The following is a 15,968-nucleotide window of genomic DNA, read 5'->3' on the forward strand; positions in this document are numbered from 1 at the left end:
TCTTCATGAATTCTTAAATCATGAGGATATATTAGATGCTGTAGGCTTTCTTATTCACTATTATATGTTACCTCTTGCATTAATAAAATGAAGACAGAAATATTATGACAAATAATGTTACCCCTATCCTCTAATAAAGTGTGTTTTCCTGTATCTCATTGTACAATATCCCCAATAAGTATACAAACATAGACAGATGCCTCTCCCCTTCTTCCTTTCTTTGGTTTCCAAAAAGACAATACACAAATTGGAAAGGGAAGCCAATACTTGTTAACAAAGTTTTCCACATCATCTCAGGTGAATACATATGTTTTAAATTATTGACTTTTTTGGAGGAGAAGCCCCTATTTCGCCATCTAAATTATTCTAGTATCAGTAGTGTTGAGAGAATAAGACTAGTTAGAGAAGTGAATTTGGTTTAGTCTGGGTCTCCTGGAATTCTCAAATCATCACATGGGCATCCACTTCCTCCTCCTATGTCTCCAAATAGGAAGTATAATCACTCTCACAATCACCAAAATTACTTTATCACCTATGACAGCAATAATATGTAACCTTTGCTTTCTCATAAGTTTGATATTAACTATGCGCCCTGACCTTATGAGGGTCATGCCAGATTTTTTCCTATTAGTATTTGATATTATAATTATAAAATTTTTATTTCAAAAAATTCATTGCTTCTCAATATGTGCCTCAAAAAGGGCATGAATTTGAGCATGAAAAGTTTTTATCATTATATTGTAAGCTATTAGAGTGTCAAAAGTTATGAATATATATATTCATGTCATTTATTTATAAACATGTTATCTCCTCAGTTGCATTTCTGCCTCATCCATAAAATCTAGAGTATATATATTTTGCACCTAAAATAGTTTTAATATAAATGCAGAAAATTATAATTAGATCACAAAATCCAGATTAGCCATTGCTTCCATTGTTTCTAATGGCATTTTTCCCCATAAACAAGGTTGTACATTGATATTTCAAAAATATGTGGTAACCTTTTCAGAATTGCTTCCTCTTATAATTATATAATTAACATAGGGATCAATTAGGTACCAAAAAAATATATATGAGAGAGACAGAGAAGGGAGGAGGAAATGTAGAATAATTCTCTCCTGTGCATGCCAAGAGCTAGTTTTGGGCCCTGACCCAGTGTTTATCCTGTCTTCCAAAAGCTTCAATGTCTTTTCCTGAGCTTATTTTCACCTGAAAGTTTATTTTCTCATGCCAAATGCTACCAATAAGTGAATCTTGACACCACATTATGTAATGCTGTGAGACTTGTTTTTGAATGTGGTACTTGTCTTAAATCCAGTGGGCTGTGAGTGGTGGTATGGGATGCTAGTGTCACTCCTGGAGTGAGTGCAGATGCCAGTTGACCTTAGAGTGTAGTACAACCAAGGCACAAGCCCTTTTTTGAGCTGGGACAATCCTCTGTGAATGGTACCATCATTCTTATATCTGATAGCTTTTAACACTGAATGTTTAAATGCTAGCAAAGTATTGGTAATCATTGTATTATAATCTCATATTTAAATGTTTTCTAAGAAGTCCCAAACCAATCTGTATGCAAACCAGTGACATCTAAGTAATAAGCCCTTTATCTAGGAATGTTATCTTCACATTTTTTTTGCTGAATTGTGATCTATATCACAAACTAAATAATGGCTTTTTAAAATGGTATCTTTAAAAGGATCCCCAAATAATCCTTCACTCAGTTATATCTCTGAAGAGAAAAAATGCCTTTCTTTCTCACATCTCAGTGATATTATTGCATTATAAGGAATTTTAAGATTAAGGCCAGTTGGCTCAGTGCAGTCACTGATGTTAACAAGGCCAAGGTCATGGAGGCCAATTAGCTTTGTTTTGTGTACTGACTACAGACAACTGGGAATCAGTCAAGAGACAGAGGAGTAAAGTACCATAGCAAAATCTCAGCACTTCTTATAGTCCATCCTCTCCATGGGACAGGCAGGATGGATGTGTTCCTTGGGCATCATCATTTCATAATAATAGCTTTGGAGGCCCCAACATCTGCCTCTAAATAAAGCAGTACTGACATTTAGGCATTAACTTTACATTATAATCCCCCGTCATGCCATTGATTTGGTGTGTAACTTTCATCAGTAAAACAGAAATAATAGGATAGAATGAAATAGACTTAGCTCCCAGGGATGTTGTGTGAATTAGCAAATTAACAAGTGTAAAGTTTTAGCATTTATGTAAGTGCTAGTGGTTGTCATTATTTCTAGGGACCTAGTCTCATTTGAAATAGAGAATCTAAGTATATTATGTTTTTGTCAGGAAAGGATTTTCACCCACATCAATTGATTTTAAGCTGAGCATAAAACAGAGGTGATAATAATGTAGTAGTGATCATCACAATGCAGAGCTGTAAACCTTTTCTTCTATTAGAGCTAAAGCTATTTTTGACCAACTATCAATGCTTTTAAACTTTGCTTCCCAAGCTTTGTGCCAACAGTTATCTCTACAGTGATTATTCTTCCTGTGATGGGTGTGGAGAATAGAACCTATTCATTATTCAATCCCATAATGACTATATAATTGAATATGTTTGCATCATACAGTCAGGCAAAGACTCAGGAGTTGGTTTGATTGCCATATACTGCAATCATTGTTAAAAAATAAAAACTCTTTTCTACTCTGCCTGCCCTGATATCCTATAGAGGTAGAAAACATACAGATTTAAAACTCATGGGGAATTGAAGTGCTTTACAACAAAAGGCACTGTACATAGATCCTTTCAATTTGACATCTTTACCAAGGAATTTTGTTGTCACCTGAAATTTCCAAGTGGACTGTGCTTGAGAGAGTGCTTCCATTTCTTTCATCACTCTGACTTCACTTATCAAAAAAAGTTATTTATTGCTGATTGCAGGACTCTTGAACTCAGCCCAAGAGCTGCAGCATGAACGCCTCAGATCTGGGCTCCTTGTTACCTATTTACATATTCATTTGAAGTGATTCAGGACTATTTGAAAACCTCTCCTGACCCAACTTTGTGTAATAGGCAAGATCTACCGCTCACTGTGTTTTTGGTTCTCTTTCTCTTTGTCTTACAGATACTAGCCGAGTACCTTTGGAAAGGTCACGCTCTCGCCACAATGGAGCTATCTCATCTAAGTGATTCCTGATGCCAAAGAATATGAAAACAAAATCATAAGTAAACAAAATCATAAATTTTGAGAAGAACAAAACATCCACTCAAGGGATAGAGAGAAAATACGTACATTTCTGCAAAGATCAAGCTTAGCTGGGTGAAGTAGCATGTATCTGGAAAGCTATTGCAATACTCCTCTCACAATTATACTAAAACAAACACAATTACAAAGATTATAAAATATGTGTTCCATTTTAGTGTAAAGATGTGTATTATTTGTTAGTGTGTGTGACCTGATGGTAATGATGAAAAGGGTAAAAAATTCAGAAACAGTCACCCTGTCAAAAAATTACAATGTTGCTCAAATTTACAGGTCACCCCCTCCAAAAAAAATGGAAAAGAAAGGAATAGAAAGAATTATTCAGTGTCTGCTTCTGATTCCTGTTACATGGAAAAAGAACAGGCCAATGAAAATGCGTATGTTAACAATTTGAAGAGACACTAGCTAATATTGCACACTGTGCTAGAGAAACCATTTTGGAAACTCAAAAAAATTGCTGCTTCAACCCCATGAATTTATTTCAAATCTTATCTCAAGCGAAAGATGATGGATTCATCTGCTTTGGCTGGAATTAAACTTATCATTAATCTAGAGTTTCAACATGATGTTACAGGCATTTATTGCTAAAAATAAACCAGATTTTAACAGAAGCAGTTAGAGAAAGTGATTTAAACTTTATTTAAATAGGTATTTTCTAATTATGCACATATATCTACTTTATAGAAATACTTTATATGGCTATTTTTGAGAAAACCTCACATTTTAATGTTTATTCTGAGATGAACCTTAAAATTCTATCACCTTTATTTAGATTTTTAAAAGGTAAATATTGATTCCTATTCTCTGTGGTTTATTTCTTCTCTCTATTGCTTCTTTCTCTCATGACCCCCTTGAAAGCAGGGAATAAAGTTCTAAAAGACCTGAGAGGAAAAAGATTTCTCTCTGTAGGCAGCAGAAAACTGTCTGAAAGTTCAACTGTTTTATCTGCCTTTCTACTTACTCACCTTTCCAATTCTGCCTTGGTGGTGTGAAGAAGTAAAAAATTATATGTATGTATGTGTATATATGTGTATATATTTATATCTACTGCTACAATAATTCCACATCCCAGTGACTAATTGAACTTTTTAATCATCATCATACTTACTTACATTATATTAACAAATTAAAATGACACTGCCAAAACAACCCTAGAAGGAAAAACAGGTTCTACATTTTTCTTAAATAGATGAAGGAATAGAAGTTATACCTAACTTGTCTGTTACTTTAAAATATGCATTGAAATAACATGGTATAATTTCTCTGGAGTGTAATTTCAAGACTAATCCATGCAGATGATTGTGATTACTGAAAAAAAAATTCTTATATGTATATTTCTTATATAGAAAATCCTATTTCTACTTCTTCAAAGCACATTATAGACATTCAGAAAGAATAAGTGACTGGCTTGGCAAGTCACGTTTTGAAATAATGTAAACAAGTGACCAATAATTCACAGTTTCCTTTATATAGAGATGTATACTTATTCAAACTGCTACCTTTTCCTCCAGTGCATTCTTGTGTGGGTTCTTACATGGGTATTACATTTTAAAATTCTCTGAAGCTGCTACAATAGAGAAATCAAAAGGAATGACAGTATCTGAGATTTTAAAATTTCATCCTATCTTTAAATCACACACATATGCATACACAAATAAGTTTAAGGGGAATATCAATTTCATATGCTGTTTTGTAACAACAACAAAGATTTACAAATTTATGCAAATAATTAATGTATGTATTTTTGACTTCACAAAGTCTTTTCTGAAATCTTCATGTTCTGACCTGGGTCTTTTGATAGCTTTTCAGGCTGTAGGAAAATGATATTTTGAAATATTAACCTGACTAAAATTTAGTGGCATTTGCCATGTCATATCATCAAGATGGTCGAAGTAGAAATACTGATGTGTATTACTTTTTCCAGATGTGAACTTGCCTTATTTTTTAGTTTGTGAAAAGAGTAAATGAAATACTATTATTGATATATATTTGTATTTCGAGAAATGGCACATGGTTTTCACAAACAGTATGGAACCTTTTAGGGCCTTTTGTGAAATTCCAATAATGGAGTTGAAGGATTTGCTTCCCAGATTTATAATAGTCCTGCTTTAGCCATTTGCAATTTTGTTCTAGATTGAAAATTATAGCCAACAAAAGTATGTAGTGACATTTTTAGCATAGAACCAAATTACACTGAAGTCTTTTTTAGGTTTATTACTGCCACAGTGAGAAGCACCAATTTATGCAGATTTTCTTCAGAATGATTTTTAAAACTGCAAAATCCTTAAAATGTTTACTAGTTACACTAGTGCCCTTTGTCTGCAAGGTAACAAATTACCATAAAATTCGTGCCTCATCACATCAGAAATGTATTCTCTCATGGTCCCCATGACAAGATGCCCAAAATGAAGGGCCATGCTGCCTCAAAGTCTCCAGAGCAAAATCTTCCCCTGATTCTTCCAGCATATAGTGGCTACTAGCCTTCCCTGGGTTATGGCTACATCTCTCTCTGCTCCATATTCACATCACTTTCTCCTCTGCATATCTAATCTTCCTATGCTTCTTTTATAATGATGCTTTTGTTAGAATTTAGGGCCCACCCAGATAATCTAAAATAATTTCATCTGAAGACCCTAAACTTAATTTACACTTATAAGACTCTTTTTCCAAATAAGTAACATTCAAAGGTTCTGGGAGTTAGGATGTGGACATATCTTTTTGGAGGTACCCCCAGCCCATTACAGTCTGCCCTTTGTCCCCCCAAATTTATATTTGTCCCATGTGCAAAATATATTCACCCCATCTCAACATTCCCCAAAGTCTCAACCCATTATAGCATCAACTCTAAGTCTAAAATCTCATCCAAACATCATGAGTTCAATAGTCCCAAATCTCATCATCTGGATCATCTAAATCAGGTATAGGTGAAAATCCTGGGGCAAAATTTCTATCCAAATGTCAATGATGGGTAAAGGCCAGAAGAACTATGATGTATGTGATAGAGAAAAAAAAACATACACTGTAAAAACAACTTATCTGCTTCCAAAATATAATGGTGGGACAAGCATAGGACAATAGTTATAGACATTCCTATTCCGAAATAGAGAAAATGGAAAGTTGAAAAAAGTCACATGGCCTGATAACTTTCAAATTTCAGCCAGGCATAATCCCCTTAGGTTTCTTGCCCTGACAATAATCCTCCTTATTTCAGGACTACACCCCTTAAGCCTGCAGTTCTGGCCTCTTTGCCCAAGGATCAAGTCTCTGTCTCTGTGCCCATGGTTGGCACTTCTGCCTCTGCTCCCCTGCTTGGGCCTCTGCCTCTGCACCATAGGAATGGCCTTATTTACTGAAGGGTAGCATGTGTTTGCAGCTTTATCATCCTGTTTCTTGCCTGTAAAATTTTGGTAGTCTGACAACCTTCTGTCATTTTGTTATGTCTCCATCCTTTTCAGGCAAAACTAGAACTGTTTCAGCCAGTATAACATTCTCAAAAAGTTTGTGGGCCTCCCATGTATGTCAAATTGATTCAATATTGAGGTAAGAGTTCTCACAGACCTTTGCTGGATAATTCCATCTTTATTCTTGGCTTCTGTTGAGATGGTTGAGTGGATCCATGAGTCTGCCATCTCTTCAACACTAGCCAGAGGCTGGCTTTATCTCCAGAGTACAATCTCCTAATTTTAGCATCTTTTGCAATCTGAATATTCAGGCTCAAAATTACCTGAATTATCATGTGCTGGTTCCTTTCTGCCTAATAGTTATTTCCTCAATTTCTCTTTTTCCTCTTGCATTTTACTATGAGCTCAAGACAAAAATAGGCCTTACCTTCAACACTTTGCTTGGAAATCTCCTCAGCCAAATATTCAAGTTCATTACAAATTCTACCTTCCACACAACTGCCAGAAACAATTCAGATAAGCTCTTTGCCACTATATAAGAAGGATCACCTTCCCTCTGGTTTCCAATAAAATGTCCCTCAGTTCCTTCTGAGCTCACCAGAAGCACTTTTAACATTCATATTACTAACAGCAGTGTATGTTTTTTTTTTCTATCACATACATCACAATTCTTCCAGCCTCTACCCATTATCCACCTCCTAAGCCACTTCCACATGTTTAGTCATTCATTATAAGGGTACCTCAATTCCTGTTACCAAAATCTGTATTGTGTTCCTGTGGCTGCTGTAACAATACACAAAACATGATACCTTAAAATAACATGTTTATTCTCTTATTATTTGAGGGGCCCAAAGTCCTAAACTGAGGTCTTAGTAGGTTTGTACTCCCTGTACTCCCTCTGGAGGCTCCAGAAGAAAATCTGTTGGTAGTCTCTTCCAGTTTCTTGTGACTGTCATTCTTTCCTTGGCTGTGTCCAAATCTCTCTTTCATCTGTTTTCACATTGCTTTTCCCTCTGTGTATCTAATCTACTTCTGCCTCTCTCTCATAAGAACACTTGCTGCAGCATTTAGGACGTACCTGGTTTATCCATAATAATCTCCTCATATAAATAATCTTAATTACATCTGTGAAGACCCTTTTTCCAAATAATGTAACATCACAGGTTCTAGGAACTAGGACATGGACATATTTTGGGGAAGCCATCATTTAGCTGACTACACTAATCATTGCATACAAATGTGCTTTTCACTTTTTAAAATGCATCCTTGGTGCTTGCACCAAACTCAAGGTTTCCTCTAAAAGTTATTGTCCGTACAGCCTAATTCATGCTTTGATGTTAAACAGTTTTACAGGCTATTCTAAAATTTTGTTGATACTTTTGCTACTATGGCCAATGCTTAGTTTGAAAAAATAATTGGTTCCAACTCTGAACTCTGGTGTTTCCCTCCTACCCCTTTTATGTACTCTTTGACCAAATGTCTTCTATGATTTATAATGCAGGCATAAAACTACCTCTGATACAGAAGGGTTCTTTCAAGCTGACTTTAGATATTGTGATTCCCTCAGCTGAATGGAGAGGTGACAACAAAGCCTGCTTTGAATGGGTATTGAGGAAGACTGTGCCCATGCCAAGATACCCAGAAGAAGTATTTCAGCAGCAGGAGAACTGTGGATTCATGCTCTCATTTTGCTTCGGATTAGATACCTGTCTCTTTACATGACCAAGAACAACTTGTAGTCTATATGTAATGCATACTCACTTATTAAATAAAGTTAAGATATACATTAAATGTGTTGCCTATGCTAATATTCAGGGTGACTGAACAGGCACAAACTGAAGTATAAAGACAGGATGTAAGAACATTTTAGAAGAAGCTTTAACTGAAGAGAAATACAAGAGTGTTTCTATAAGGACCTGGTCAGGTGGAAATCATGGAATATATTCAAAGACACACATACCTGTGGGAATCCTAAGATTTTATTTAAGTATTCTTTAGCACTGCTTTCCAGTGTAGTGTAGAAATGTAGAACTTAAAAGTCCAGAAAAGTCAGAAGGATGATTTACATCTTCCAGGGAAACTCTATACAGAAAACTGAGGGTTTTTTTGTTATTTTTTTCTTTTTGTTTTTGTTTTTTTGTTTTGTTTTGTTTTTGGGTTTTTTTTTTTTTTTTTGGTCTTGAATATAGAATGAATGAAAGCAAATGGACTTCAAATGCTCAGAGGGGTAAAAATCTGGAATGAGTACCAAATGTGTATATGAGTAAATAAATGTATGTAATTATTCTCTGGAAGGCTTTCAAAAGAATCTCTCATCATAGGTGGACTGACTGGAAGATGGAGGGTTGGACAAGGTAATAACCAGATCTGTAAATGATATGATACAAAGTACCTGGCAATACCATTGTTTCCCTTGGAATTTTGGGTTGCTCCAGGAATCAAATACATTAGCTTTTTTTTTTTTTACGTTTTATTTATTTTTGAGACAGGGAGAGACAGAGCATGAACAGGGGAGGGTCAGAGAGAGGGAGACACAGAATCTGAAACAGGCTCCAGGCTCTGAGCTGTCAGCACAGAGCCCGACGCGGGGCTCGAACTCACGGACCTCGAGATCATGACCTGAGCCGAAGTCGGCCGCTTAACTGACTGAGCCACCCAGGCGCCCCTACATTAGCTTTTTTTTTCTCCCTCAGAGTAATTCCTTAGTAGGGAGTCTGAAAACCTTGGTATCCACAACCAGGGGAATTTGAGCTTAAGACCAAGAGCTCAAAGGAAAATGGAAATCTGGATGTTGAAATATGTGCAATGTATGTAACAAAGTATATAGTTTTGATTTATAATGAAGGAAATATATAGCCAAATATCCCATTTAAAGACTGAATTTATTTAGATGTCTAGAGTCCCAAATAAAATATTATTACAGTTGATATGCATTGTAGGGGAAAAAACTTACAAATTAATGAAGTATGTGAATCATGACTTTCTAGTTTTTGGTGATTAGTGAAATTCAATCTCTAGCCATGATGGTCATATATCTTGGCTAATACAGGTTCAGCCAACATTTTCACCTGTATTTTTGCTAATTGGGGTCCTGACAATATTTTCACCTTTTGATATTAATCATCAAAGCACAAGAGCTCTAGCGTGCCTGGATGGCTCAGTCAGTTGAGTGTCTGACTTCAGCTCGGGTCATGATTTCGCGGTTCATGAGTTTGAGCCCCAAGTAGGGCTCTGTGCTGACAGCTCAGAGCCTGGAGCCTGCTTTGGATTTTGTGTCTCCCTCTCTCTCTGCCCCTCCCCCACTCACACTCTGTCTCTCTCTCAAAAATAAACATTAAAAAAAAAGCACAAGAGCTCTTATCGTATTATTAGAAATCATAATAATAAACCCTTAACTTCTCTACTTTTTTAAAGCCTCCAGTGTGGCTATTCTAATCATTGATCCATTCCATGAACATTGCTTTTGAGGGTGCAATTATGAATTAAACATAGCTCCTGCTTCAGAGGTCTCACAGTCTAGTGCAAGATGGGACATGTACAAACAGAATTGTAATCCAAGGTGGAAAGAAAGTAATCAATGTCATAAGAGTGGGATAGATAAAGCCTATGTGAGTTCAGAAAAAAAGTACAAATCAGTTTTACAGAGGTGAAGTATAGGTATTAAGGTGGGAAACAAATGTCAATATAGGCTTTTTGTCACAGTGGCATTTGAACTGAAATTTAAAGGGTAAGTAGATTTGGATATATGAAGCTTTTATTTAGTCAGTATGTAATAAGCACCTACCATGTGCCAACCAGAATGCTAGACACTGAGAACATAACAATGAATCAAATAGATGTGGTCCCTACTCTAAAAAGCTTAGGTTTTTTGTTTTTGTTTTTGTTTTGAGGAGAGAGGGAAGGCATGAGTAGAAGTACAAATTTTGATATGCATATGTAGGGAATATTGAATAATTCAGTTTCACTAGAGTATGAGGCCCATGAAAAGGAGGTAGCAGTTGTGTATTTGGGGCTTGATTTTATAAATGATAGGAAAATACTGAGGGATTTTGAGGAAAGCAATGATAATGGAGCATTTAAGGAAGATGATGCTGGAAGCTCTGTGTAAGACAGAGGGAGAGGTCACAGAAGGACCACTTTGTTGGAGGCTTTTGCAATACTTTAGATAAATAATGAGGGCCTAAACTAGGGTAGCATCAGTGGGACAGATCCAAGTGGTATCTAAAGAACTGGCAATCGGTTAGATGTTGAGGATGTGAGGAGAGAGAGGATTCAAATCTGACACTAAGGTTTTAAACCTGAGTGACTGATGGGCTACTTTCAACCAAAAAGTTGAACACAAGAAGAGCTCATCTTTGTAGTGATACCACTGATATGCACACCTACTGCTCTGACACTTATGATCCTATTGTCTGTACTGTTGAATGGCTTATACAAGCCCTATATACAAGTAGCATCAAGTCATACAGACAAAGCAGACAGGAGAACATGATTCTGAACAAGAACTTGTTCAGTGATTTATAGTGATAATGGTAAGAAGGGCAAAGGTAGGCTCTCTATGTGGTGTTCCTTTTCTTTCCTTCTCTTCCTCTTTCCTGCTTTTTTCTCTTTTCTATTTGATAATACTGAAAGTGAAAACACGAAATGGCTGTTCAAAGAAACTGACAAAGATTGAGTGGACATTAAAATGTACTGATTCATGGGGCGCCTGGGTGGCGCAGTCGGTTAAGCGTCTGACTTCAGCCAGGTCACGATCTCGCGGTCCGTGAGTTCGAGCCCCGCGTCGGGCTCTGGGCTGATGGCTCAGAGCCTGGAGCCTGTTTCCGATTCTGTGTCTCCCTCTCTCTCTGCCCCTCCCCCGTTCATGCTCTGTCTCTCTCTGTCCCAAAAATAAATAAACGTTGAAAAAAAAAATTAAAATGTACTGATTCAGTTTTGGTCTCATACAGGGAAGAAAGGAATGTAGATGAAGTGCAATTTATGGAAAAAGATTTAATTAGTTCATAGTGAGAACTTCTTAAGTGTCTAGTTAATATTTTAAACCATACATTTAAGAGGTTCTGGGACAATTATTACTCTAAAAGAGCAGCAAATTCTCCTGTTTTACTATTTTCCCAGGAATCTCTCAGACTTCCAAACTGTGGCCAAGTCTATCCTCTTTATGATAAATACCTTTCTACTCAACCATAAGGCTTTCCTCCTCAGTACATTCAATTGCTGGGTACGTGTGACACTGAATGACTATTCTAGCTAATATTCTTTTGTTTTGGAAGGGAACCTGTTTTATGGATCTGCTCCATCTCACCCCTGCCCCCTAACACCCAGCAAATATCTTGTGTTGTTGTCTGTTGCCCTACAAAACCCCAAATATCACAATGGGAATTAAATTGAAAATACCTAAATACTATGAATTTTCACTTTGAATAGTTTTTGGAATCTTATGACATAATACTACAGTGGTCTAGACTTCCTACCAAAAATCAAGTAATGGAGTATTTTACCTGACTAAACAACTGGTAGCACTTATAGTAGTGCTTGGGGAAGGGAAGAAAAGGAAAGGGACCATGGATAAGGCTCCTCAGCAGAATTCGGTATCATGATAAAAATCATAGCATCTGTTAGGTGTCGCTTACCTGCAACTCCAGAGCATCTGGGATAAAATCTGACTTGCTGTGTGTGTGTGTGTGTGTGTGTGTGTGTTTGTGTGTGTTGGGGGGGGTGGTACTTTGTACTTTGAAAGGGCTTTCACTATTTGAATCCATTATTCCATCATCTTTCCTCTCAGTCTACAAGCATCGTCAAGAATCCTAATGAAGAACAGCAACCTTCCCATGAATCTGTCTCCTTCAAGACTATCAACAACTACCTAATTATTAAGCCATGAATTCCTCTTGTCATTCCAGTTACTTTCTCCCACTCTTCTATAAAGAACACTTAGTCCTATCTTTCCCCACCACTCAGAAAATTTCTCAGTCCTCTTTATTAGTGATTGTTTTCAACAAAATATAGGCAGTATCTCCAGCATTCATTTGTATTCTCCCCACTACCAGGGCCATCTTGGCCATTTCCATGGCTTTGACAATTTCTTATGAGCAAATGACTGCAATTCTTTCTGAACTTCAGAACCATCTTCAGTTTGTAAATGATATCTCACACACTAAACTCAGTATATTCCCAACCAAAAATGTTCCCTAGCAAACAGATTCTTTTATCCAGATTTCCCCTCTCATTATAGGTACCATACCTTCTCAGTCTCTCAGGCTAGAAATACCAGAAACATCTTGTATTATTCCCTCTCCCATAACATCCAGTCAGGCACAGAAGTTGATCATCCCATTTCAGTTTCTTACCTCTTCAACCTTTTACACCACTAGAGATTGCTTTCTAAAATGCCTTTCTTGGCCCACATTAACAATTTTTATTCTTTTTTAAAAAAATTTAATGTTTATTTTTGAGAGGGAGGGAGAGACATAGCACGAGCAGGGGAGGGGCAGAGAGAGAGACACACACACAGGAACTGAAACAGGTTCCAGGCTCTGAGCTGTCAGCACAGAGCGCAAAGCAAAGCAGGGGCTCCAACTTACAAACCATGAGATCATGACCTGAGTCAAAGTTGGAACTGACTGAACCACCCAAGTACCCCTATTGTGCTTCTTAATTAACAAAACTATTATGGGCTTCAAAGTTCTCAGGAACGGAAAATGTAGCTTTCAAACCTCTTCACAATCCCTTCAGCCATTCTGCGCTGGATTTATCACTGGAGCTTACCAATGATAAACAAACAAACATGATTCCTTAATTCTCCTTCCCTCATTAAAGTAAATTATGTTATTAATGCTCCTACAGTAATTTGCACATACTCTTATTATGGCCTTTATTTCATTCTGCCTTTTACTAGAGTTACTTGTCTGTGTCCTTGACTAAAGTATGTTTCTTGATGGCAATGACTGTCTCATTCATCTCTGGGCCTTTACCTAAAGCAATTGCTCAATGAACTAATGTGTAGTGTCAACTCTCAATGAATTAAACAAATGAAAAGGAATTTTTGATACAGGTAATGGAAAATCATAGCTAATTTCCTCAAGGTAAGAACATAGCCTTAACCATTGTCCTGGAATCTGAGGGCCTACCTAAGGTCAGCGATGAGGACAATCTCCTCCAACTATGGATGACTGGGAGTTGATTTCAGAGGAGTGCTTTCAGGAGTTGATGACTGAAGACAAGGAAGAAGGTTTTACCTCCAAGGTCAAGCTTTTAACAAATAGCTGCAATGTACACTGAAGGATTTGGCTGTACTCCAATTATGCTAATATGTTTTATATATGGGCCTCCAGCATCCAGGAACCACCACCTCCCTAAACAATTTAATAAGTGTAAATATAAAGGCAGAGTTATAAATGTGGAACTTATTTGTAATGTACCAACCTTGTTATTATTAAATGTCATAGGGTATAAGTCATGGCAATTATGCTGCCTGCTTTTTATTACATTTATCTTACTTTTAAAGGCGCAGTATATTCCCATAAGCGTAACTTTTTCTGCTCTGCCTAAGTAATCTACGCTATCTGTTTTGGAGTCACAGATCACAGGAACTTTAGAGTCACAGGATTAATGAGCATCCCTGTAGCAAAGGGATTCATGAGTCATTGACTCCACCCACTGACACTGTACCCTTCATATTAGGTTCCACTGTGTGTTTCAACAATTAAAGTTGTGGGAACTTGTGGGTTTCTCCATACAAGAGACATCACAGTTTAAAATACAGAATTGTTGCTTCCTCCTCCCTCCCACACCTGAGCATGCAGATGTGTATAAGTCCCTGTCATATAGAAGCTGACAATTTTGCACAGAACCTTCAAACTTTTGATTGGCAATTTGGTGAGATACAATCCAGAGCTACCTCTTAAATGGTCTCTTGGAAGGTGAAAGTCAGGGGAAGTAGCCCTGGTTTTTCTGGTTTTGATCAGAAAGGCGTCTACTACACCCAGCCCATAATTCCCAGTTCCAATTAGACTCTTTCTCTTCCCCTCCTTATTGCTTCTCACTACATCTCATCACTCCAATCAGGAAATGCAGGTGACTGTCTTACTCCATATAACATTTTATGGCAACAGTTCTCTTTTCTTTCAAAGGAGCACTTCTAGTCTATCTGCAGGCTTCCTCATGCTTTCCTGGTATTAGGCAAGAAACCTGCCAGGTTGCAGAGGTCTGTTGGTGAGTGAATCTAATTTTAAGGTTTTTTAAAAGTTCTGCTGCTTTCAGTTTCCTTGAAAGGGAAGGAGAAAAATAAAAATAGTAGTTAATCCTACCACATAGGAGGTTCTTCAGGAACATTATTTCCCCTAATCACAGCATCCCCCTACCTTTTTGCTGGATGATTCAAAAAATCATGTTAACAAGCTATTTATTTGTTCATTACTTATTCCACAAATATCCACTGAGCAACTACATGTGACAGGCATTATAAGCAAAAATAGACATGATCCAGGTCTTCATGAGCTTACAAGTGGAGCATGCTAATGATAAATCTATATATGATTACAATTAAGCAAAATGTCTAAGAAGGAAACAATAACAGATACTATAGGAGAAAATAATGTATGTGTATATGTGTGTGGTGGTGAAGGGGGTCTAAATTAGACTGGGTGGTCAAGAACAGCCTCTCTGAAAAAGTGATATTTAATTGGAGACCTAATGGATGGGTAGAAGTCAGGGGTGCCTGGGTGACTCAGTAGGTTAAAACATCAGACTGTTGATTTTGGCTCAGGTCATGATCTCACAGTCATGAGATCAAGCCCTGCATCAGGTTCTGCACTGAGCATGATTCTGCTTGGGATATTCTCTCTCTCTCTCTCTGTCTCCCCCCTCTCTCTCCCTCTCCCTCTCCCCACCCCAGTCTGTTCCTCTCCCCTGCTTATGCTCTCTCTCTAAAAAATAACTAACTAAATAAATAAATAAGCTTTAAAAAATAAAAAAAGGATGAGTACAAGTTAACCATATGAAAAGTGAGTATTTGTATACTCACAAAATACATACAGTGGAGTAATGTTTTATTCAGCTTTAGCCAGGTTGTACTATTGTTACAAACAACCCCAAACCTCAATTACCATAGCAAAGGTCCATGTGGCAACTATGGGTCATCCATGGCTCAGTTTCACATGCCTTCTTCATTCAAGGATCGTGACTGAAGGAGAAGTCCTTATTTGGGACATGTCATTCTTATATCAGAAGGAAAAGAACAAAAAAATCTGAACTATGCCATGGCTCTTAAAGCTTTTTGTTGTATATGGTGGAGGTCACTTTGGCTCACATTCCATTGACCAAAGCAAGTTTTAGGGCCAAA

The 15,968-nt window shown here is 37.1% G+C and overlaps 1 protein-coding gene across 7 annotated transcripts in view; it reads left to right on the forward strand.

Moving 5' to 3' along the window:
- DIAPH2 (diaphanous related formin 2) overlaps positions 1 to 8,416 on the forward strand; it is a 1,054,294-nt gene extending 1,045,878 nt beyond the window's left edge. For 5 of the 7 annotated variants that reach the window (XM_030305030.1, XM_030305024.1, XM_032592290.1 and 2 more), the window contains one exon: positions 3,087 to 8,416. In XM_030305030.1, the coding sequence (XP_030160890.1) occupies positions 3,087 to 3,151 (65 nt within the window). In that variant the 3' untranslated portion in view covers positions 3,152 to 8,416. The remainder of the gene's footprint in view (positions 1 to 3,086) is intronic. The other 2 variants (XM_032592287.1, XM_032592288.1) reach the window with 2 other exon arrangements.
- The last annotated feature ends 7,552 nt before the right edge of the window (positions 8,417 to 15,968 follow it).

This window comes from Lynx canadensis, chromosome X, assembly GCF_007474595.2.
Source record: "Lynx canadensis isolate LIC74 chromosome X, mLynCan4.pri.v2, whole genome shotgun sequence".
Taxonomy (NCBI): Eukaryota; Metazoa; Chordata; class Mammalia; order Carnivora; family Felidae; genus Lynx; species Lynx canadensis.